This window comes from Varroa jacobsoni, unplaced genomic scaffold, assembly GCF_002532875.2.
Source record: "Varroa jacobsoni isolate VJ856 unplaced genomic scaffold, vjacob_1.0 scaffold_565, whole genome shotgun sequence".
In the NCBI taxonomy this organism is placed as follows: Eukaryota; Metazoa; Arthropoda; class Arachnida; order Mesostigmata; family Varroidae; genus Varroa; species Varroa jacobsoni.
Genome location: NW_019213467.1, coordinates 373179 through 396560, shown reverse-complemented (window position 1 = coordinate 396560; position 23382 = coordinate 373179). Strand labels below are relative to the sequence as shown.

General features: G+C 43.7%; 1 protein-coding gene across 2 annotated transcripts in view; it reads right to left on the bottom strand.

Annotated features, from left to right (window-relative positions):
• Nucleotides 1-23382, bottom strand: part of LOC111261531 (BTB/POZ domain-containing protein kctd15) — a 78682-nt gene that overhangs the window by 12127 nt on the left and 43173 nt on the right. For both annotated transcript variants that reach the window (XM_022835100.2, XM_022835101.2), the window contains one exon: nucleotides 5499-5774. In XM_022835100.2, the coding sequence (XP_022690835.1) occupies nucleotides 5499-5774 (276 nt within the window). The remainder of the gene's footprint in view (nucleotides 1-5498; nucleotides 5775-23382) is intronic.

Genomic DNA, 23382 nt, shown 5'->3' with positions numbered 1-23382 from the left:
ATTCTGTGCAAAATGTACGGATAATACGGTGCTATTCTCACAAAAACTGTATCAGAATGTTTGCTGTTCTGATGGCTTCCTAGTGTTCCCGTCGGCCTCATCATTGCAACAATAAACCGACAATTTTAAAAATCCGACCGGAATTTTCAATGACTGGCCTGTAATTATACAAACTGTGCTTATAATTCTACAAGTGAAAATAACCATAAGATGCTTATTAAAGTGATCCTAGCAAAAAAGAGCAATGATTGGTTTACCAGGATCGCTTCTGGCTCACTATTGCAGATTGCCTTTAATTTACCTTCGATTAATTTGTACAATTATCTATTTCACTGCAGTAAATATTACAGACAATTTTCGCCACTCGGACGGTAATGCAGCAAGCTAACATTTTGTTTTTGAAAAAAACAAGCAGACTTTTTTATGTTCACTATTCGCTGATAGCTATTCTCAAATAAGTTAGGATTAGCAAAGTACACAGCGCTAACGCGAATTTAAACAGACTGGCAGTAGGCAATACTTACTTTTAACTTATGCGAATTTTACAGGACCGATGATGCCGAGTAACGATAAACTGTGGATCTACTATGCCAGCTATATATCTAGCAATTTGCCACACGACGATTGATGCATCGCCGATTGATACTTCGATATATTTTACGTTGCGTCTGATAATAAATGTTGATCACAACCGAAGATTATATTACCATATTAATATTAAATATTTTTTAGGGCTCCATTGATTATCAATTTATGTTTTGTGACCAGCCTGCCAGTAACCCTAGGACAGTCATCCATGATGGTGATGAAAAAAAATCCAAAAGAGCATAACGCTACTAGCGTAGCTGAATTTAGATGAGCATGATCAACAACCTATTTTGTCATGCACTAAAACGTGCACTTATGAAGACCAAGCATCAGAAACCGACTCAGTTAGTTCATTGTACTTCGTGTGAGGTACTGAGTTCGTTTTCATAATCCTCATGTGGTTGAGCATTGGGTCACGGTGCGCTTTCTCAGTCCCCCACTGTTTTACTGGACAGCTGACAGTGCATGCTGATATAATGACTTCATCAATATTTCAAGCTGCTACTGTTTTTTTTTTTCTACAGAAATTTGACGTTTGGCACGTTGACCTTTTGTGCGTATACGCCAGCCAGAATGGGTAACGTGTTGAAAGAAGTTTTTTTCAATGTGACTGTGTTCGGCGCCCACTGTGGCAGTAATCAAAATTAGACGGTGGCCTACAGTTATCGTTGACCCTCGTATGACATCTCTGAGCTGCTAAAAATATTTTCGTATTCGGTTTTTAATACTGCCGTAGGCTAATCTTCGAGTCTTACCCTTAGCGCATCTTAACGTTTTGTATTTCGTGTATTTGTGTCTAATAATTTAACATATACGCATATAAGAGTTATATATACGTATAAGTGAGGCAAGAGATAGTTTGCGTGCACAGACAAATTGCGGTCGTTACGTTCCATACGACGTAATAGTATTATGGTCTGTATTTGTCTGCAATAATGTTAGTTTTTATTTAAGTCTTTGTGTGCATCGCGCCACTATCGTCATTACCGTATAATTAACAGGCAGCTTAATTAATCCTATCGCCACTTACGCGTGTTGATCTCAGGCGACCACTATTGTTACTACTGCAGTTCTGCCGCTGCTGCCATTATGATACGTTAAGTAAAAACGAGTCATGAGTAAACGACGCGCCACTTGGCAACGTGGCCTTTATCGAATTCATCCTCGGCGCTGGCCGCTGTCGCTTCGCAACGCTAACAACTAACGCCAGCTAACGGCTAACCGGCGCCGGCCGCCAGCGTGCCAATGCCGATCCTGCATGGTAGCGCTTCGCGCGCGAAGATATTTCCCCGCAGGGCAGGAACATCATCGACAGCAGCAACGGTAGTGATGGTGACGGCGGTGGACGGATAACTCTTCTTTTCCGCAGGCGGCATTCGCTTGACCCGGTCGCCGGAGCGGGGGTCAAATTCACACACAGACAATGCTGGCGCGTTTGCTGTCGCCGCTGCCTGTACGTCTACAGTCGCTCACATCGTCATAGAACTGCACGACGGATAAACACGTCGCTCACTTTTTTATTTCAGCCCCCTAAAAGGGATCGACGCCAAGCGTGCTTGCAGCGCAAACGTTCCTGGAAAAAAGTGACTGCTTATTGATTATCGGCGCTGCTAGTCTTACAGCATCGCTTGCAACAGTAAAACAAGAAGCAATGACGGTGACGGCTACTGGGCAAGGCGACAGGCTCTATCTAGTCGCTTTATACAAATGTCGATGGCAAACCGTAGACAAACAAAAACAAGCCAGAATACAGCAGCGGGGATCAAACCATCTCGGTGACGTTCTGCTCCACCGGCAGCAGTTCGATGACGAAGTCACCGCCATACTGATGGACGGTGATGGCCACCACAGTGTCACGAAAAGGGCTCAGTGTACGACGCTCACGCCAACAGCAACATCTTCATAATTAGAATGATCATGATCACCATTGTGATGGTGACGGTGACGGTGACACGGGCGTCTCTGATTGTGACGATGCATTTTCCAGCGCTACCATCGTCGGCCGCTACAATTAACACTACGAGGGCTATCGATTCCGTCAGTAGAAACGTACCAGTAATACAATTACCCCCACGTTCGGGTGATGCACGGCGAAGCTCATCTGCTTCGAGAGTGCGCTAAAATTGTACGATAGTAAGGATATGTCGCCAATTGCGATACCAATAAAAGCATCAAGAATAACAGCGTTTGTTACAAATAACCGCTAGTGTTGGATTCCGCTGTTCGAGTTGAACGCTTACCATGGGGACAAGCAAACATTTTCAGGCCAGATCCGGCAGCCGGTACGCATAACTCGTTAACTTTCATTCGAAGTAGAGAACTAATGTACCATCTTTTAATAGTGATCGAATTCGGACGGTAAACGTGACTTTTTGAGAATATTTTTAACGTAGTTAGGAAACTTAGAAGAGCATCTCAAAGCTTGGCTGAGAGGGAGAAGCATGTATATTCACGAGCTGGCCATTGCCTATAGCAGTTCGGTTAGAAATTCGACTGCATTTGTCTGGGAGGCTTCTTCTTGAGAACCCTTGTTGTAATGTACGATTGCTCCTAATATACGTAGTTGTCGTAAAGCCTGTCGATTTTTCATTTACCCCCAAATATACGTACCAGTACTTGAATGACCTCAATTCTCTACTCTACCCTCAAACCACCATACTAGTAATGACATTCATTTAAACAATAATCAAATAGTTTTAGTATAGAAGTGGCCATTTGGAAGGTAAAGCATCGACGACCTCGTGTTAACGCAGGCCTAGGCGACTAATTCAGATCAATAAAGTTTCTGTTTGAAGAGATGAGGTCTTTAACTAACGCAATCGGGGTCCGTACTTTACGAAACTGGCCTACGACGTAAATTTGTTCGAAAAGTTTCCTATCGAACGTTCCAATTAAGCTGTGATATAAGGTGCAATTCATCTATAAGAATTGCATCCTAAGTCTTAATATAATAAGTACACGTAACTTACAAAGTTAGCTGTTTCACGTTTGATAGGCAACCAATCATACACAGAATCGACAGAAATTGCCGGTACGGCTCACCGTAGGAAAAAAGTCTGACGCCAAAATTATCTGAAATTTACACTACCCTTACGTCCTCTTTGTTTTTTTGCTAGTCCGAATCATGTTTTTGCGCGATTCACCATTTTGCAATTTACGCCCTAAGTTCATCCAGCTTATCTTTAAGCAACGCGAGGATCTTCAAAATCAGCATAAATCCGAACCTTGTCAACAGAAATGCCTCTAATATCTCCCAACAAAAAGTAGTTGACACTGTGGTTCTACAAAAGGGACAAGGTTGAAAAGCCGTAAAGAAAGTGTTGTTCCATAACGAACGGTGACAGCGAAAAGGGCGTAAACGATCTGCCATAGTTTTGCTACCTGCATGAGTCATTAAACGTGATCATCTTCTTTGTAGGCTCCATTTTTTTCCCCGATCAAAATTGACATTTCATACGACGTACTCGGGTAAACGTCTGTATAAATGCCTGCGTGCGTCTGCATGCGCGACTGGGTACGAATGTCTTGTCACAAGCCGTGTCTCACGACTTGAACCAAAGCCATTGTCCGTGAGCTGCACGACGAACGGGGAAACGCCATTGCGGCAAACTGATTCTGGTGACAGCAAGAAGAAAAGCAGATGCTGCCGACGAGGCAAGTACCCCGCGTAAGAGCGAGCGGGTCAAGCGTTACAATCGCTGCTTGAACTACTGTCGCTGCTGCACAAATGCACATCGTTTATTTGAACGACGAAACTTAAACAGTTAAAGTTAAATACGTCACGAGCTTTTCGAGATGCCACTATGTAAAAACAGCAGGTGCGCTAAGCAACACGAAGAAGGACTTCTGCGATCGATGCAAAAGGAAGTTAAGGCACAGTTTTACTATGGTCATCGGCCAAAATATAAAACCGACGACAATAATGCACCAGGCGGCGACCTCCCTGCTCATGGTGTCTTCTTTGCTATTCGAAGGACCATGACAAAGTCGTAACGACAGGTATACAGCACAATTATTTGGCACAGTATACATCTTAAACAGAAAATACGTATCATGCTGTTTTGTGCGTCTCGATTATAGTTGGATAGCTTTTGTTAGTTAGCTTGTGACGGTAGTTCGTAAAAATTTATTCTGAAAGCCAAAAATATGCTTTAGTTGCTCTCACGAGGGTGTGGCCTCATTGAAAGGTTTTGAATGAGCACCCAGTTGTCTTTGAAGCCTGGGTCTGTAAACGGGAAACCAGTAAAGGGATTCAGAAAAAGATAGAGAAATTCTCTGTCGTCTTCAGACGTTGTCGACCGATTAATGCTAGACGTTTATGCGGTGTAAATAGATGAACTATAGCAAATGACTGTTAGGGCCAGTCGAAGTTAAAAAAATCCGAAGCCAAACATATTTCGACCATGTTCTTGGACGTGAACGACGGTAGGACATTTTAAAAATAGATTTTCGTCGTAGTTGACAACTGGGCTGAGTTCGAATAATTAGTAAATATATGGAAGTGGTAGAACAACGTAGCGTATCCGTTATGTCAAGCCAAATTGGTTAGAAGCTTTTAGACCTCTTAATCCAACCAAATCAGCAGCATTGGTCCTGATAAAACCTGACTATGTAGCCGAGGCCGTATAGAGGCATTGGTATTATTTTTCACTACGAAATTAGTTTGGCCTGTACGAATCATAGGCACCGGAAATATGCTACATCGCTATTAACCTATACGAATCAAATGGAATTATGCTTACGGCTCGACGAAAAGTTAACCAACAGCATCAATCACTTCATTCTGACCGGTACGCGAAACTGTCCTGTTGCCTTTATTTTAGCCGTAAAATAACCTTAGCTGGAAACCCGTTTACGATTGGCCCCTTCACTTCTCCGCCCCCCATTCTGTATGCACGTTGTGCACGTACTTGGTTAGCGTTTCGAGACTTGACGTGTATATAGTTCCTCCTACATCGATGTGTACTGGAGCCGTATAACGGGATGCTGCTGCTACGCATGGAATTCCCGAAATTTTCGGTGGCTGAGCTGCGGCAAACAATTCGGTAGGTGAAGCCCCGGCTCCCAATGACGTCGCGTTTAACGATGCACTCAATGACGCGGTTACACTACCAGCGGCCTGGGCGTTTGCGTGAGCTGCGGCCGCGGCCGCCATATGAAGAATCTTCGAGTCCATCCACGGATTCCTGTGAACAAAAAAAAAAGCAAAAACAATTAAGGAAAACTATATAGGACGTAAAGGATATAGTCATGTCGGTTTGAATAACTGATACCGTTGCGATGAAGACATTAAAGAATCCGGGCTGTAGTACATAGTATAGCAAGCTTACATGGACTATATATATATATATATATATACATGAAAAGCTTGTTCGTACTATGTAAATTATTTTTGCTGTTTAATCCTGGAATCTACTATCATCTGCTCTGAAATTCGTGATAGTAAATGTTAGATCCGTACGGCCTATTTCAACGCACATAGCTATAGTTTACTACTGAAGCTGGCAAGCGAGGAATTATCCGAAGACATATATTAACTCAGCATGTTAATAATACATTTGAATAGTATCAAACGTAAAAGAAGATTTGTTTAAAACAACTTCAGATGGTTGATGAGTGAACCGGTGCGGGGGTTTCAGCGGCTACGATCACGAGCTATACTTAATACACCTCCAGATATGGACGCTGTATCTTTCAAGAAAATTCATTGTTAATTGCGTTTGTCAGTTTGACCATTTATTCTGTTTGATTCAATACAAGAACGATCCATATAAGTTGGTCGAAGGCGCATATGCAGAAAATTTTCTGCAGGAGACCAAATGAAGCCTGCGTTTATTAAAAATATACATAGGCTTCATTTAGATTTACTAAATAGGACATTTTGTATAGGTTTAACTAGGATTCCGAAAGTGATGAGATTGATCATTGACAATTTACTTGAGACTGTTTACGACCGCATGAAGAACCAGATACTCATTTATTAAGGACGACGGCAATCCAGTTTTGTGCAGCTTTGCGTTGACTAAAATTAGGGTCTGTTACGGTCTAGCTCATATTAAAAGTAGCAGAGGATATGAAATTAGGGGGATGGAATAATGAGTTTTTGTTGAAACTCAAGTATCTTATAGAGCCTGCAATTAAAAGTACATGGATCAAATAAATATTTTCTGTTTGTTCTATCCGTATTTCTACATACCTACTAAGAGGCTGTCGTCCATAAAACCGTTCTATAAATGCGATCTTCTTTCCCAGGATAATGAAAATTGGCCATGGCAGTTCTTCAAGCCTTGTTCATAGAGCGATAGAAAGTACAGCCCCCACTTTACTAGTGAAAATCGCAACATTGTTTATCAAATGCAGTTAGGATATAGGGCCTGTTAATAATTGTTCTCAGCCTCTCAGCTAACGAGAGGTGAGACGAATAGAAGGAACTTTAAGCGTACGATCGGAGCACATATTTAGCTGACCATAGACACAACACCGCTATACTTACGATAAAAAAGTCTATCATCTAATCCGTACCGTGTTGCTGGAAAAAAAGCGTTCGGTCACCACCGTATCATATTGATATTCTCAATATTTGGTCATCTTCCAGGCCCCATCGTTGATGTTTGACCACCGGTCGAAATGCTCGGCTGAGCGATGGCCTACCTTCTAATGGCATTGTTTAGACCTGTGTCGGTTCAGTAAGGTGATTAAGGTAAGTGTTGAAGGGGAAGCGAAGCATAGCACCAGTTCAAACAGCCTCTCTTTATTGTGGCGAGCTACTGATTTCTATTGAACCATCGACGGTATCTGCAAGCTACGTAATCAGATGGAAATCAATGAACAGAATGGTCAACAAAAGCAAAAATGATCCGGGAAAGCATTTAGCGACTCATTGTATATACATATTATGTTTTTCAACGGTATATCCTAGGTAAAAATGTCCAGCTGTGGCTTATCGGTATAAAAAAGAAGACTAAAGCCCAGAAAATAAATCGATCAAAATGACCGAACGGCTATGCAGCATAGATACCTAGATTCAGTCGTGTTCGATTGATGGCTGTGCGAATATAAGCGACCTTTGCTAATTGCAAGAGATCCTAATGGGTTCTCCGATACGCCCCTGGACCTCCCTGATACTTTTTAGCTGTCGTTCACAGCTAACGTTAATGTTAGGTCATCTTGAATGTAGCTAGGCCCGATTAATTTCGGCCCACCGGTCTCGGTAATCCCGTCCACAATTCTCTACCCCAGGGGAATTTTGGCTAAACGTGTTTCTGTTCGACCATTAAATAAAATCTATATTCAATACAGCAGGCTTATTTCTTCCGTTAAACTAAAACAAAACTTCCCTGTTACAGTATATGATCTCATCGTTGTCAAAAACAAATGTTTATGCTGTAAATAGTTCTGCTATACGTCGACTTGTAAACAGTGTGTAGTGGTAGTTTGTGTATCATATTTTATGTGCATGCCGCTTGCGGTGCTCATCGGTAGATGTGTGCCATTGATGAACTAATACCGGAGTCGGAACAAACAAATTACATTGACGTTGCGGTATACCCACAATTATTTACGCTGGAAGCGTTATTTGTTGCTTAGCACTCTTCTGCGGCATGCAGGTTACAAATGGTCTTCAGTTCGATCGTTTGTAATGTACCCGTAATCGTACGTGCTCTCGACATCGTAAGTTATTCTAATGCCGACATTTACCAGATCTGTCAAGAGGCCTCCTCCCTATGACCGAATGCTACAGCAGCAGAATTTAGAATTATTTTCGCATCATTCTAGCTTTCTGTTTGCTGTTTGAATTCGGTGGCTCGAGTTACCTTATAATATTGAACCCGAAGCCCCTTGTTTTGGCTAGCGATCGTTTACGGATCACTGATTTGCCTCGGTGTTATGAGCTCAGCTCACCGCCGGTAAGGGCTATGGCTGCCTGTTGTTCGTTTGGATCGAACGAAACGTACGCGTCGCCCTGGCATACGTAAAGCCGCTTGGCATGTTCAAGCGACCGACCAAAACCTATCGGGACTGGCAGCTTTTGCTTAGAGTATTTGTATATTTTACGTACGAAGAGCAGCAACGGCGCGACGTTTGCTCGTGCTTCGCAGTTGTTGTCCGTTACAGCGTACGGCGCTTATCATCGTTATTACCAACGTGCTAATAGGCGCTTCAAACTATGTCATATCTCGAGCATTTCTCCCTTTTGTATCTTTAGGGAATTTTGACATATCATAATTGATGCAAGATTGTGGTCGAATCCACTTTAACAATTTGATCCTTTTAGCACTTCAAACGTTATCGGCACCGCCCAAAAAAAAAAAATTCACAAAACATCCAAAAAATATCGGCGTTAAAATGCTGTTGTTCGACGTTGGGTTAGGCGACCGATGCGTCCAGTTTTACGAACGACTGTCAAAACGTTAGAAACGCCTAGTTATTTAATAGGCCTCGACATTGCAGAAGTGCTGCTGTTATAAATATGTTTTCCCTCTTTTTTTTTTTTTTTTTTGTTTTTTTACATATGTTTTATCTAGCATTTGGTGTATGGAGCAAACGTTAATTGTAGACTGTGAAAAATCCACTTTGGGATGTAACAGATCGAAACGAAAACAAACCAACCCTTTGCTTCATCGTCATCATTCTATAAGTAACAATAAAAGACGACGAATTTTAATTGCGTAAATATATGCAAAGTATAAATGCTGGCATCGGAAATATTGTGATTTTTGTATTTTCAGGCGGTTTTTACGTTGAATAATGTTATTAGACCCTACATATTTTCTCATTTGTCCATATTAAGGATGGTCGGCGTGATGGCTTGAACGGTTCAAGCCCAGCCACCGACAAAAAAACTACGATTTCCTATTTTTTTTTCAAAAAGAAAAAAACAAATATAGGAAAACATATTTTAGTCCATAATCTATACTTTTCGGAATATGTAATATATCGTACCTATAGAAAAAGTATAAATAAATCCAGTTTTCAAAATTCGCTGTCCGCTATCAAGTGCAGGAAATTTCTGCTCGCCATATAGCTTCTACGACAGTTCTCTCGTTCTGGCACACGGCAGGGGCTTTTATAGGACACGACATCATCGCAAGCGTTCAATTGGATGAGTCCAGGTTCATTAATAAGTGTGGGTACATAAATGTTTATCCATAGATAAAACGTTATTTTTTATTATGTTCGACTCTAGCTTTCGTTGAGTCTTACAGCGACCCTTTTCCTAGCTGTCGCGCTATGCCAACGGGTTTCCCAGCATGGGCTTCCGCTGCCCGCATACATGCAGCCTATGGAAGGATAGTGTTTGTTAAATAAAGAAGAGCAAAAAAAAAATGGAGTGTGAACATTTCGGTAAGGTGTGTCTCAGCACTAGTGATAGAATAATTATGTAAATTGTGAAATCTATTAAAACTGCGTCTCCATGTAATGGGTGGTCCCGTAACATGTATTTGTCGTTCTTGTCGCCATGGTCGTTTTCACCTAAACGTATCTGCACGGATATATAAACGACGATTGCGTTTTTTTTTTTTTGCCTGTTAACATTATTTAGCATAAACTATCCACAACTGGAGATGCCCGTAATCGAAATCGTTTCAATGTCTGTGGACTGTGGAAATGAATACCATGACGTCAAATACAACGATTGCTATATCGGGGATTGGTCTAGGCGAATTCTGGCGAAACAAATCAGGCTTTCCAAATCTCTGCGTACGATGTCGGGTTACGGATGGGAAAATATCGATAATAATAGTAATAACACGGCAGCTAAATCGTATGTAGTGAACTCGAAATAAGTTATTTAATTTCTATATATAAATCTTGTTGTTAAGATTTCACAGCCTATTAGCAGTATACAGATTACAGAGTTGCAAACCATGTTGAGATCTTTATTTCCTTAACGTTCACGAATTACATAGGTTTAGGCCAGTACTCTACCCTTCGATCAGGCGGCCATCACGTGCGGATTCGTCACCCACGTTTACGATTTGCATCGTTCGGGCTCTTTCCTCTGATGCATATTTTATTCTCATGGAACAGCATCAGGCGAATGCATCAAAAATAACGCTAGCTACACTGAAATAGAGTGAAAGCTTTTGTGCCCCTCTTCCAGGTGGCGGCGGGCGACAAATTTTTAAGCTGCGAATCCTGTCAGTCAACAAAAGAGTCGATGGTAAATTGCATGCTTGTAAGCATCTGCAGGGCTCTATGAGTGGGCGTCATGTCGTCATCAAAAGAAGCGACAGCAAATGCCAACGATGTTTTCGGCCCTCGATCACTGATCGTCAGCGCCGCGGCCGAAACGACCAGAAGGGTAAATATAAACCGATATAGTGTAGGGTGAACAGGCCAGAGTGCATCAGAAAGGCAGAGGTGTCCCCTTTACGAATCCGTCCGTTCCCGTGGGCTTACCTTTAAGCGACACCGCGTCGAAGATCGTTCTGCGCCACAGCTATTGGCTCTGCGCCTCGTGTCGGCCGTTCGCTGATTCGCCGCTGGGTTTGTCGCTCATCGCTCTCTCATTGCTTTCGAAACCGGTGGCTTGCGAGCTAGTTGACCGACTGTGTGCGTCTCCGGGTGCAGCGCCATGCGGCTGATTGCACCATCACGGTATTACCGTACACTCACTGTGTAAGACACTGAATCAGCCTCCGTATTTAATTTAAACGGTACTCTTCATTCGTTTCCCTTCTTCCTTTCTAGCCTCTCTCTTTCTCTCTCTCTCCCTCCGTTGAGCCTCGTGCTGGATACTGGCGCCGGGAGCGCAACCTGACTTCTTCCTTCTCCTCACTTCTCTTCATGGGATGCCCCCACTCACGCGAGCTGCTGCCGATGCAACACGCCCTGTTTGATCCCCAGCAAGAAGCTGGAGGCTAGCATAGCCGCGCCTACGATCCCTTCGTTTCCTTCTAGTCATCGGTGGCATCTAGATAGGCTGCTTCCAAAGCTGTTTGGTTTGCTTGGGGACATCCAGTTCCAGCTCCCGGGTGTACGTGAATATTGTATTTGTCGAGGGCGCGCCTCCGGGCAGCTGGCGACGTTATCTACGAGGTACAGACGGGTAGTGAAGATGCACAAGGGGCCACAAACGGGTATAGGCAGAACTTAAAGCCATAACAAGGATTCGAGGTGGGGCGCAGCGTTGTCGGACTTGCGTCCTTAAAGGGCGTCGATAAAGAGTCTTTAAGAGCCTCAGGGCTTCGAACTGCTGTGGCTGCAGCTACGTCGGCCCCGAACCACGTTGGACGCTAGAAGCTGGCGGGGCCCCAGTACCGGCAGCTGACTGTCGGTACGATTCCCTATAAGCTCTTGTGAGGGCTAGGGGGCAAAGGGAAGGAATTGGAAGATGCGCGCGTGGAGATTGCCTTCGGCGACACGCCCCTTCCCCTCGGGCGCCGGCTGGGTTCCCGTCGCTCACCGCTCGCCGTCGGAACCTGAGCGCATGAGAGCGAACTGACGGGGATGGGAAATGGGAAGGGAGACCGAACGCTATTGGGATGCTGCAGAAGCAGCCGCCGCAACGCCAAAGTAGAGGATAGGTGGAGGAACGTCGCAGACACACAGCGGAAATTGAAGGTGTTGCTCGAAGGAAAGCCTTGAGGTGGTCGCCATGAAATGGGGCTAGCTCCGAAGACCGAGCAGCGGTAGTGCACTAGCCGTGCAGCAGTTGCCTACATGGTAGACCGGCGTAGTTGTAGGCAGGTAGGCGTGTAGGACTACAGGGACGCAGCGGGAGGAGGAACCCTGGTATAGATTCGGGTATAGCGACTAAGATATGGCCCGAAAAGTGCTCGCAAGATCCGTTACCATAGCACGCTTCCTTCAACACTGTCTGAGCTAAGCTACTCTTCGAACTACAGTGCCTCACGGCAAGTAAGTGGATTTAGACGCAACCGAGTCCGAGACCGGCCAATAAGAAGATGCCTTCGAAGCCAGCCAGACCAGAGTAGAGAATAACAACAACAGCATCGCCATATTTCGAAAGGGCCTCACATACAGAGGCACGCACAGACACAACGTATGTGGAAATGGGGAGCCGTGCGATCTGTCCACGAGAACGGATAGAGGAGGAAAGACAGCGGGATAGAAAGAAGCGTTATAGCAGGCCCCGTGGAACTATTGAATGCATGCCAGTGGGCGAAGCGTACCGGCAGTATATTTGTGTCGAGCACGTTATCGGCTACGGAAGTCTAGAGGTATAGAACTGGCTTGGCCCATGTAACGCCATTCAGACTGACTGTTATCTCCGCCCTTCTATCCGTAGAGCTTGAATTTGATTTGCTATGATTGTTCATATACAGCAAGGCAGAAAGCTATTGAGCTTAGCAATGTGTATAAAGAGAAAATTGCATCCTTATACAGCGCTTGGTTTGCATGATGACGCTCTTCAGACACCGTTATCGCAAAGTCACTGCAGTAAGTCAACGTTATCTAAATAGCTGTGCGTGTTTCGCGCCTTATTTCTAAGTTATCAATAACTTAGAATATGTTTGGACCCTGGCTCACAAGTGTTGCTACTTCGGGGCGTCAGAAGCACGAGAACGCTAGTGTATGTTCGGCAAATATTCCCTTCATGCGGACTCGCACGCCGATCTTTTAGATTTTTACTTGTAGTTATAACATTTTCGTAAAAATACACCTTAACAGATATGCTACCTACTGAACACAGTTTGCTATCGCTTATAATGCTGGGCCATGCTCTGTTTGCGCAAGATAACATCTGTTGTCGAAAATATGGCAGCTATACGTATTTAATTGTATCTAAAACGTTTCTAACGGATCGTATTTGTTATAGCACACATATACAATGTGTCGAAACAAACCGTTTGTTAGATATATCAATTCTTAATTGAGTATAAAAGTAGCGATAATATTAACTCTTACATATAAGTCTAGGGCTCGCAAAAATTATGCTTCATAGAGCTTAGTGCTTACGGGCTCGTCAGGATGCTTACACCGTCTTCTACGATTTTTATCTTTTCGCTGCGTGCGAAACAAAGCTTTGTAGTTTCGCGTTTAAAACTATTTCCCAGATGTCGTCTATTTGACTCGATGCCGCATTATTGCTGGTGCGCCCGCCACAATCGCCGTCGTTGTCAGTCAATTTCACGGGCGTCGTTTGTCACGGCGTTCCGTTCGCCATTGCGTTACCTGGAGCGGCGGAAAATCCACCGTAGATTCATATCTAGCTGAGAGTTAACCAGAATTTAGCGTTCAATACTCCGGAGACAACGTCCGATAAATATGATTGTAAATTTATAAGGTTTTTCCTCGTTACGGGGCGCGAAAACGTTCTTAGCGCTTCCACCGCTGGAAGAAGGTTAGCAATGCTGCGGTTCCGTCCCGTCAAATAAACATTTTAAAGAAGAGTACCATGGGATCACTACGCAAGGCAAGTCAGAAGTACATATGTGCACATTCAAGTAAAGACAGGCCCACTGTGACTGACATGTTACACATATAACAGAGCACACAGGACGGGACTAAGCAAATGAAGACTGACCGATAAAAGGGAAGACGTTGACACATACGAATTAAGTCGAAACTAAATGAGATATTTCAGTATTCAGAACTATAAACCATCTTCGACTGAGATCAGCGCCGTGAGCGAACGAATGAGGCTTGGTAAAAAGTCGAGGAAAGCGTACTAGAAAGTATTTGCTAGCATGTGTACTTGGGCAGAAAAACGAACTACGAACTGCACTACGAAGACAGGCCTAATTATGGTGCATAAAAAGGTTGCGAAGCTACGAGACCCAGTGCGCGTACTTAACAGCTTTCGTAGTGGTGTCCAGAGGGACTCCATTAAACAGTCTAGGCCGTGGGTCAGCCTAGAAAACTATTTTGACTACCGCTCCGAACCACTGAACATTTGTTGACGTGTTAAAAAAGTCCGAGGCCCATTTGTTTTCAAACCATCTCTAACATTGATTAGAAAAGTTCACAGTCAACGAATACGAAAATATGAATCTGACTAAGAGCTATGAGCAGTCAGTCGTGTCGAGCTATTTTTATTTATATAATCAAAGTTTCATATGTTTAGAACACATACACACAACTATAGGACGGCATTGTACTTTCGATGTGCATTTTATTCGATTATTCGAATACAAATGCCGTTTATTCTTGTAGACGTCGGGATCTGCTGTTGTGAACGGTGTCCCGTAAGACCATATTGAACAAATGCTAATTAGGCACATATTAGTCGATGTTTCCATATCTACTCTTACCGCATTGCGCCATATCGACAGCATCGTCCCATACCGTAGCAGCAGTACTGTTGTTACATGCACAATGATCTTCTGTGGGTCAATAATAGTTTTGTTACAAAATCGGTGACAGCCGTAGTCAGTGCAGCGATGGCATCGTTTCATACCCCATGGGGATGTCTTCTGGGGGTTTCCATAGGAGTTGTTGATGGCAGTCACGGAGCCACACCAACGCTACGCCCGGACACACCGGAACAGTCTTTACCGCTGTACGTTGAGCGTATCAGCGAGAGTCACCAATATGAGTAACAACTGCGACAGAAAACTACTGAATTTACCAGCTAGGCTATGACGTAACTCGTTGTTTCTATGACTACAATATATTTATTGGCTGTCAACAAAGCGCCGTAGTTACGTAACATTCGTTACCGCTCGGGGCTATATAGCATGACTATGTAACGGTGGGGCGTCGACGACAGGAGCCACGGAGGTTTTTCGTGTTGCTTCTGCTTTTCGTGTAGTTGTTGTTGTTGTTGTTGTACATGATACCAGAATTATAGGCCAAGATATAGCTGTTTCGTTAATTTTGGGCTGCCGCCGCCACCGGATACAACGACCAGTTCAAACATGGCCCTTTCCTTATACACACACACACGCAAACAGATAGACAGAAACGTTCTTCTCCACAGCAAAGCAATGCATTGCCACACGTTCTCACAAATAGATTCGCCAGCGTTGTTTCATGCCGTTTACAAATTAAAGAAAAAAAAAACACCTAGATTAACACAGGTGGCAGACGCACAGACGCAGTAGTGGCAGCAGCTGCTGTAGCCACGTTGGCTCCCTAAGTTTTGACGAACGCTGGATATCACTGACGTCAGCGCAGGAATCACTTACCAATTACAAATCGACGCGATCACGTAAGCGGCGCAAACGCTGATGTTGGCTTGTTGCAAGATTGAGGAGGCCTCGGGGGGACATAGCCGTACGGATCCACTATGACATAATGATCGTGTAACAGGATCGGGTCGTTGATTGTGCGTTCTGGACGTCTCTTCTTGTTGCAGATGCTTCCGTCGCGGCCGTCATTATCGCTGCCCCCGTAACGATTGACGTACCTATGCTACGTGGACGTCGCTGATCTTGCGCGTAAATAAAATCTCAAACTGATTGGTCACAATGAAGCTAATCAAACTATGGGTCCAATCCAAGAGGACGACAATGGGGTCATCGATGACGGCAGCATTAGTAGACTGTGTAAATGGCCAAAAACTATTCTGACTAATTGTAAACGAAGTGGAGAGAGAGAATCGTATCTATTTTTGTCACGTATGCTTAAGAGTATGGCAGAAATTACTCTATAAATGGTTGATAATATGCTACAATGATACAAGTCAACAAAGATTCGCTCACAAAATGCAGAACACGCAGATCGCTCATTGGCAGCACGCTAATTAGACGTGAAAAACCATTCGTATCAGGCTAGAAGATTAAGGATGATAATAATAATTAGTTGCCAAAAGCTTTCTTTAGTCTCATCTCCAAAGACGATCCAATAGACTATGAGCGTCCCTTGCAGATGCCCTGAAAGTGTATGCACCGCGTACCAAGTAGCGAGATATGCTGATGATCCTTTTAGAGAAATCCTTGGCCCAAGGGGCTGGCGAGTGTAAATATCCAGAGGCAGGCATAAAAACTACGCACAGCAAAAGGCTAAGTCAAATTTAACAATGACTGTTTGGTTGGTGTAGCATCTTCGACGACCTAACTTTCTCTTTCTGACCTAACCTCCTGATGTCCCTTCGACGGGGAACCGAAGGCGCATTAGGTCAGCGGCAATTCGATTTTATTCAAATGCTTCCGCTTCCCAAATGGCACCATTCCTAACTATATCTATAAGAACCCCTGAGTTCTAGCAGAATAGGTATATAGGGTTAATATTTTTTTCTTAATGGGAGGTTTTTTAATGCTTACGCTCGGCATTCGGGTACCACTGTTCTTGAAGTGCATAATTACCATACGGCGTCCATTATAGCCACCATTGACATGCTGCGCCGTAACGTATCAGGGAATTGTAAAATCCTCGAATATTTCTAACGACTCGAGAGACCTTTAGTTGTTTTTCTTCAATTGGAGAAACTTTACAAACATCACTATAGTATAACCTTTTCTCAAACACAACTTGATTCATTGATACTGCAATCTGATAAAGCATGATGAAAGCCATCAGACTAGCTAGAGGCAGCTATGGTCAAACAGCGGCCAAAAGTACCGAAAAAACAAAATATTAGTAAAAATATATGAATCTAACAGAGTTGTTTCCAGTTAAAATTGAATACTAGGACTAATTCACGGTTCAGTTGCAAAGCACTAGTGGAAGCCGGCGGTTTTAAGCCGGACGATCTACGTCTTCATTTGTACCACCTCGTTAAATGGTAAGCTCCTGAAAATAATAAATTTATTATCGGAAGGAATTAACAATTGATTTGAACGGCTATTTGTTTGGATCGGTGTGACTTCCCAGACAGAACCCAGTTCAATGTCATGTAGAGTGCGCCACATACAGCCCAGTCAGAACAGCGAGTCCTAAATACGGCGCCGGATATCTGGCTATCAGCTGTGACAAAGCTGCCGACAATTTAAATGGTGTGACATAGTACGTCAGTGTCAATCACTATTGACTCAAGTGCGTAAGGTTATAGCAGTGAGGCTGCATCCCTGTAGCAGGTCATCTCTGCGCTCTTCAGTGGTGCATTTCTTCTTGAAATCTTTTCAAACACTTGGTTACCAGAAGCTCTTGTCTACAACTGCCTTTGTACTTTCACGAGTAGATATACCGGAAGGCCTACGTCTGGATGGCTGAAACCTAAGTTCTGCAGACGAAACAATAAAGGCGGCATGGTCTCTTATAAGACTATCCGAACGATATAATTTGTCGACAGAACCAGGGACAAACGAAGATGGCGAACGCTGAATCGAACAGTTCAGGGAGGCAAACAACGCAGCCCGGAAATACGGCGCGGGGAATCTGTGGCGAGATGAAGGTCAGACAAAGGGAGCCGGTGGGGAGAGAAAAGCAGCTCCCGGTCAAAAAAAGCTGCTAAATGACACTATCGCTACACATTTTCCCTATGGATGTAGACTATACTTGTCATTGCGTTGTTGTTGTTGTTACTGTTATCATCCATGTGTTTCTGCGCGCGCGCGCGGTCAGTGTTTGTTGTTGTTGGTGTCACGGCGGCCAGGTACCATGGATTGATTTGCAAATCAGCTTGCCCTAACTATGGCATCGGCGACGCGGATACGCTCACTCGTTCACTCTAGCGGACGTGATTTGCTAGCGCTGCTTGTCGATTGGTGATTGCCAGTTACCGATTTTGGCGACTTCACATCGTAGACGACGAACGCCGCGGACTTCTTGCCGCCGCCGCCGCCGCCGTCGATAAATCGGCAACTGCCACAAAGGGGACGCTAGAACAACATTCAGGGGGTAATACAACGATACCGATTACACGGACGGTGTGTTCTGTAGAATTTGGTATATTTTTTTATTTGTTTATCATGCCTATAATGTTTCTTCTCGTTTTTGTCATCGTCTTTTTTGTTTTTATTATCCCATCAGAAGACAGTCAGTTGATATACACGAAACACACGGACAGATAATACACCGAGGTACACATAACGCAATTATTGAGATAAGAAAAGACAAAACAGGAGTTTACTGCCAACCGCCATGAACGTGTATCCGGATGAACAGCTGTACGAGATATGATCGTGGCTAGTAATGTATGTTTTCGTACTTGCAGTAAATGTTGAAAAATGTAATATGGCGGATCTGGCTAGCTAAAAAGGAACATTTTGAAGTCAAGTAGACTACTGGTTAGCATCTTTGCACTATTCAATCTAGTTTGCATCGACGATGTGTTTTAAGTTGCTAAGCATTGGCTAAACAGTAACCACGGTAAGGTGCTTCTGCAACTTACTTGAAATTAATAGTGTTTTCTATGTAATGGACAACGCTATACAGCCGGTGAGCGTAGATCGAGTATCATCGGTACATGACTAGTATGATATCGTGTCTAGCTTTACCGATACTGTTAAGAGGAGGCGGCGGCGGCGGCGCCATTAAATAACGAAAACGGTAAGTAGAAAAAAAAGCCAGGAGCTGCCAGACAGAAGCCAGCCCACGGGGCAATAAGCGCAGAGTTAGGTTTAGCGGAACCGAACGCTAGGGTTTCTTTCAGGTTTAAAAGATGCATTCTTCGGATAAGTCGACAAACTGTTGTCCAGCGGAACTGTAATTGTTTAGTAATACGCGTCAAATGTTTGTCTTGAACAAAAAAGAAAAACGTTAACATTACGGAGGACTCCTCAGAAGGAAATGGCGCTTTACGAGCCGAGACAGTTAGGCGTAAGACTATGAACCTATTTAGGCAAAATTTACAAGGCTCAGCTAGACTCGGAGTTTTTTATAGAGACCAGTATTCTAAATAGGAAACAGTTCTACACAGTACTTTGTGGTATCTTAAAAACGCTGCATTTAGTACATTGACTGCGGTGCGTAGAACCCACACGAATGAAGACAATTATCTAGAATAATGGGGCACACAATAGAACCCGTCAAACGGATTTATTTCGGCGTCTTCTTACAAACTACAGTCATTCACACTTAGTGTCCATGTTAGTTGGAATACGGAAAATTCCAGCTAGCGTACTTGCTGATTATGTTTGTTTAGTTTTTCTGCCTTATCTGCTCACTAACCCTTGTTTGCTGCATGTCCGCCTATAAAAGTCGACATATTTCAATACGCCAGGTAAGTTAAACTGCGATTACATCCGATATTGGTTGTGACTTGTATGAAAAATGAGCTACATTATTAAAATTTGCTAAGTTAGAGGGCGCGTCATAGATAAGTGATTGCAATCATTTTTGCCTAAATAAAAATACGAATGAAACTGACGCCGCTTCCTGGCTTTTATATAACATATAGCCTTTGATAACGGACACTTTAATCATTTCCATTATTGCAACAACTTCAGGAGAAGTTTTTATTAAAAGGGAAGCAGCTCTGATATTCTGCTCTAGACGTAGGCGTGTGTTTATTCATATGTTTTTATTATAATACACAGTGGTATACTTTCGTCCTGTAGTTACGATCTTCTAGTACCCAGGACGCTTAATTTCATATTCCGCTGTGTGGATCGTTTCACGATCCCTAGCGGCGCATGTTGGTTGGGATTCCACTATCTCCGAAGCCGACTGCTAATGGCATCAGCAGCGGCCTTTGAGGCAGTGGAAGGCCTGCCTTTTACGAGTCTGCAGTATCAGGTCAGTGCAACAAAATCGGCCGTTACTCTGGTGTGCATCCTTGTCGTGGGGTGCTTGTAGTGATAGGGTTGCTCGCTCTGCCTAGTAAAGTTGGTTCCGCTCTCCTTCTCCCACTGCCAATTTACCAAACTCATTGTCAACGGAGTACAAGGAGACGTACTTCTGCGGTCGTCTTCCTCAAGCTGGCACACGTTGCAGCCGTGCTTGTAAGCCTGCGCCCTAGCCCGAATCCCTCTGTGCAGAAAATGGCATGCCGTCAGGTGCCAAATAATTTTCTGTGCCCTGGCATAACTCTGGTGAAACACACGAAGGCTTCGGATGTTCACGTAAATACGCGTTCCAACTTTTTGAAACGCGACGGTACAGTGCGCCTTGCTCGATTAAGAATCTATTCATTTTTTTACCCTTCTCGTGATATAGTGATTAGTTATGACTCAATGTTTCGAGTTTTACGTCCGGTATCGCCGTCAGGCATTCCATCAGACGACTGGCTCCCAGCACGAAGCGAAGTCTGTCTATGCCCGGGCTCGAAGCTAGGCCACAACGTGTCCCTAGGATTAGCAGGCTAATACGCTGTTTACTAAGTTATCACGGATGCCTACCGGTAGCTTACCAGAAGGTTGGCATCATTGTAAAGATCTAGTGGTGGACTCTGATGATCGAGCTGGTATGCTGACCAACGGTTCAAGTTGCACTCCTGTGGTCGAGCTGAACGATACCCACATAATGCAGAGCGAGCACAATTCACTCAGGACCTTCCGGCCAGCAAGAACTAGACCCTCTAGTATGTTTTGCACCACTCAGATGAACTCAGGCATAGGAGCCTACCTACAGCGCGGTAAGAACACTTCCAGGAAGTGCTAATCTCACGGTTTTCCGAATACGTCCCAAGAACACTCTGATCTGTAATTTCACACGCAGCACCTCCGTCAGAGACCGTTTATACTCACGAGCTCATTAAGTACCTTGCCAGCTGCAAGGAAATGATTCAAATAAGCCAATCTCCTCTAGAGAAAAGCGTTCACAAGTTTTATCTTGAAGCGTCTCCCGTGCACTGACCTCGAAATCGAACCAAACCTAGGTCACAAGCTAGCCCCACGACCTAGGCTGATGAACATTCTCGTGCCTTCATACCCTTCAAACCTCCATGGGGGTGACCCCAGATCAGCCAAGCGTTTAGGGAGCTCTTTCACGTTTTCGGCCGTGTGGCCAGCCATTCCGCCGGTGCCACCAAAATAGGACAGACCACCACCACCACCACCACCTTTGCTGTGTCGTTCACTGCCAGGAGCAGACGCTTCATAGCTATTCACTGTGAGTTATACGAATGTAAACGTGCATTTATCAAAACAGCTTATTTTTTTTATTACAATTATATACATAGTCGGTCGACCGATAAACTTATTGCCTACACGGATAGAAAGAGGCGAGACGAAAAAAAAGTATTCGCGATAAAAAGACAAAGGATATAAGTAACGAGTTACTGGGGTCTATAATTGTAGTTATTTGCCATTGGGAGTTAACATCTTCCAACGCCAATGCCCTCACATCAGATGGGTGAAACCAATTTCAAGTATGTCACGCGTAGCTGTTGTCATGATTTACATCCTGATGAAACGAAGAGTTCAATCGACTATAATTAATGTACTGATTTTGATTTGGAAATTCAGTATCTGACGGGCGTGGCGTCTCTTCTACCGCGCCACGACTACTGGGAAATTATACTGATTAGTTTTTGTAAATACCGTATCGTTTTTAATCATTATTACTTTATTACAGTATTACAACAAACTAAACCGCAGCCCGAAATATCGATTTAGAGCACTTATCACGTTAAGCTCTCTTAACGGAGTAGCGGGTTTGCATGGGGTTACAATGTACGCGTCTCCTTTAGCAGTTGGTGGCTTTCAATAAGCCTTCGTATTCTAATTTCAAGCAGATCTCTTCAGGTGTTAATGAATATAGATCTGTATTCAGGTCCAGTTTATGCGAATAAGATCAGTTATTTATATTTGAAATAAAGTGAGAAGGTGCGGAGACTTAGAGGTATTTATCTATAACAGACATCTAGATTTATTTCGTAACCCGTATACATCTATAGTGGGAGTGCATTGACAAGAGCCTTAAGGCCATTCGGACCTGTGGTCTCGAGCTGCGGAAGGTTTCGGTTGTCAAAGATAATGGACTCTAGCATCTTTAGCACAAAAGGGGCGAGGCGCCAAACTCATTTTTTGATTTTCAGTTAATGCTCAGTTATATCGCTTGAATTTTTCATTTCAGCTGTTGGCTTTCATCGTGCCGCCAGCTTTATCAACCATTCCAAGGGTATCGGGGCTGAACGGGTTCAGCCCTCACAAAAAACCTGTCGGCTTTATTTATTTTCTGTTTGCTGTACTTCGCTATTGATTTCTTGAGCCTCATTTGTGACGACACCTGCTTCGCGCGTGTCCAGAACTAACTGCCACCAGCACCCCAACGGCAGACCTCAATCTGAATGAATATCTGTGTTCTGACACGGGTGGGTCTAAGGCCGCAGTTCATGGCCTTCTTGAGCTAGAGTCTAAATCATACGAGTCACCGTGCCACTACACTGAACTATGCAACCCTCTACACATGTACATATCTGAATATTAAATTTATAATCACACACATCTTTCTATGGAAGAGTCTTGTAAAATATATAGAGGAATTTCGAGTGTAGCAATGGATCTGATATGACTAAACCCTACGGGAATGAGAGCAAGGGTCCAACTAGTTAATAATGACAACGGCTGAATCAATAGACAGAAATCTTTTTTACCTAGAACGTTCTCTCACCTTTTGCCTATGCTTCTAATATGATATTAGGAGCAATTAATCACGATTATTTAATTACTGTAGCCAAAAAACTGCCATGATACCACCACGTCAATAATCCCTAGCGATCACTCGGTTTGACGGATTACGGTCGCCCCCGATCAGTTCGCTCAGCTGCTCTGTTGTTGTCCTAGCAGAGGGGATCGCCGTTGCTGTCGCTGTCGCGTCTGTTGCTGATTTCCGCCAAAGCTAACGTCGCTTTGCCTCCTGCCACTCCTGATTTACCCTACGCAGATCCTTTTTTTGTGCCTTTTCCTTTGGCTCGTATAATGAACCCACTGCTATTCGATCGGCCTTGTCTTCGATTTTCGTTGTCATCAGCTCGCCGAAAACATATTTCGTAACTGATTAGCAAAGAAAAAGATGCTAAAAAAAAAAAGCATACCAATACGAAAATACGTATGTTGC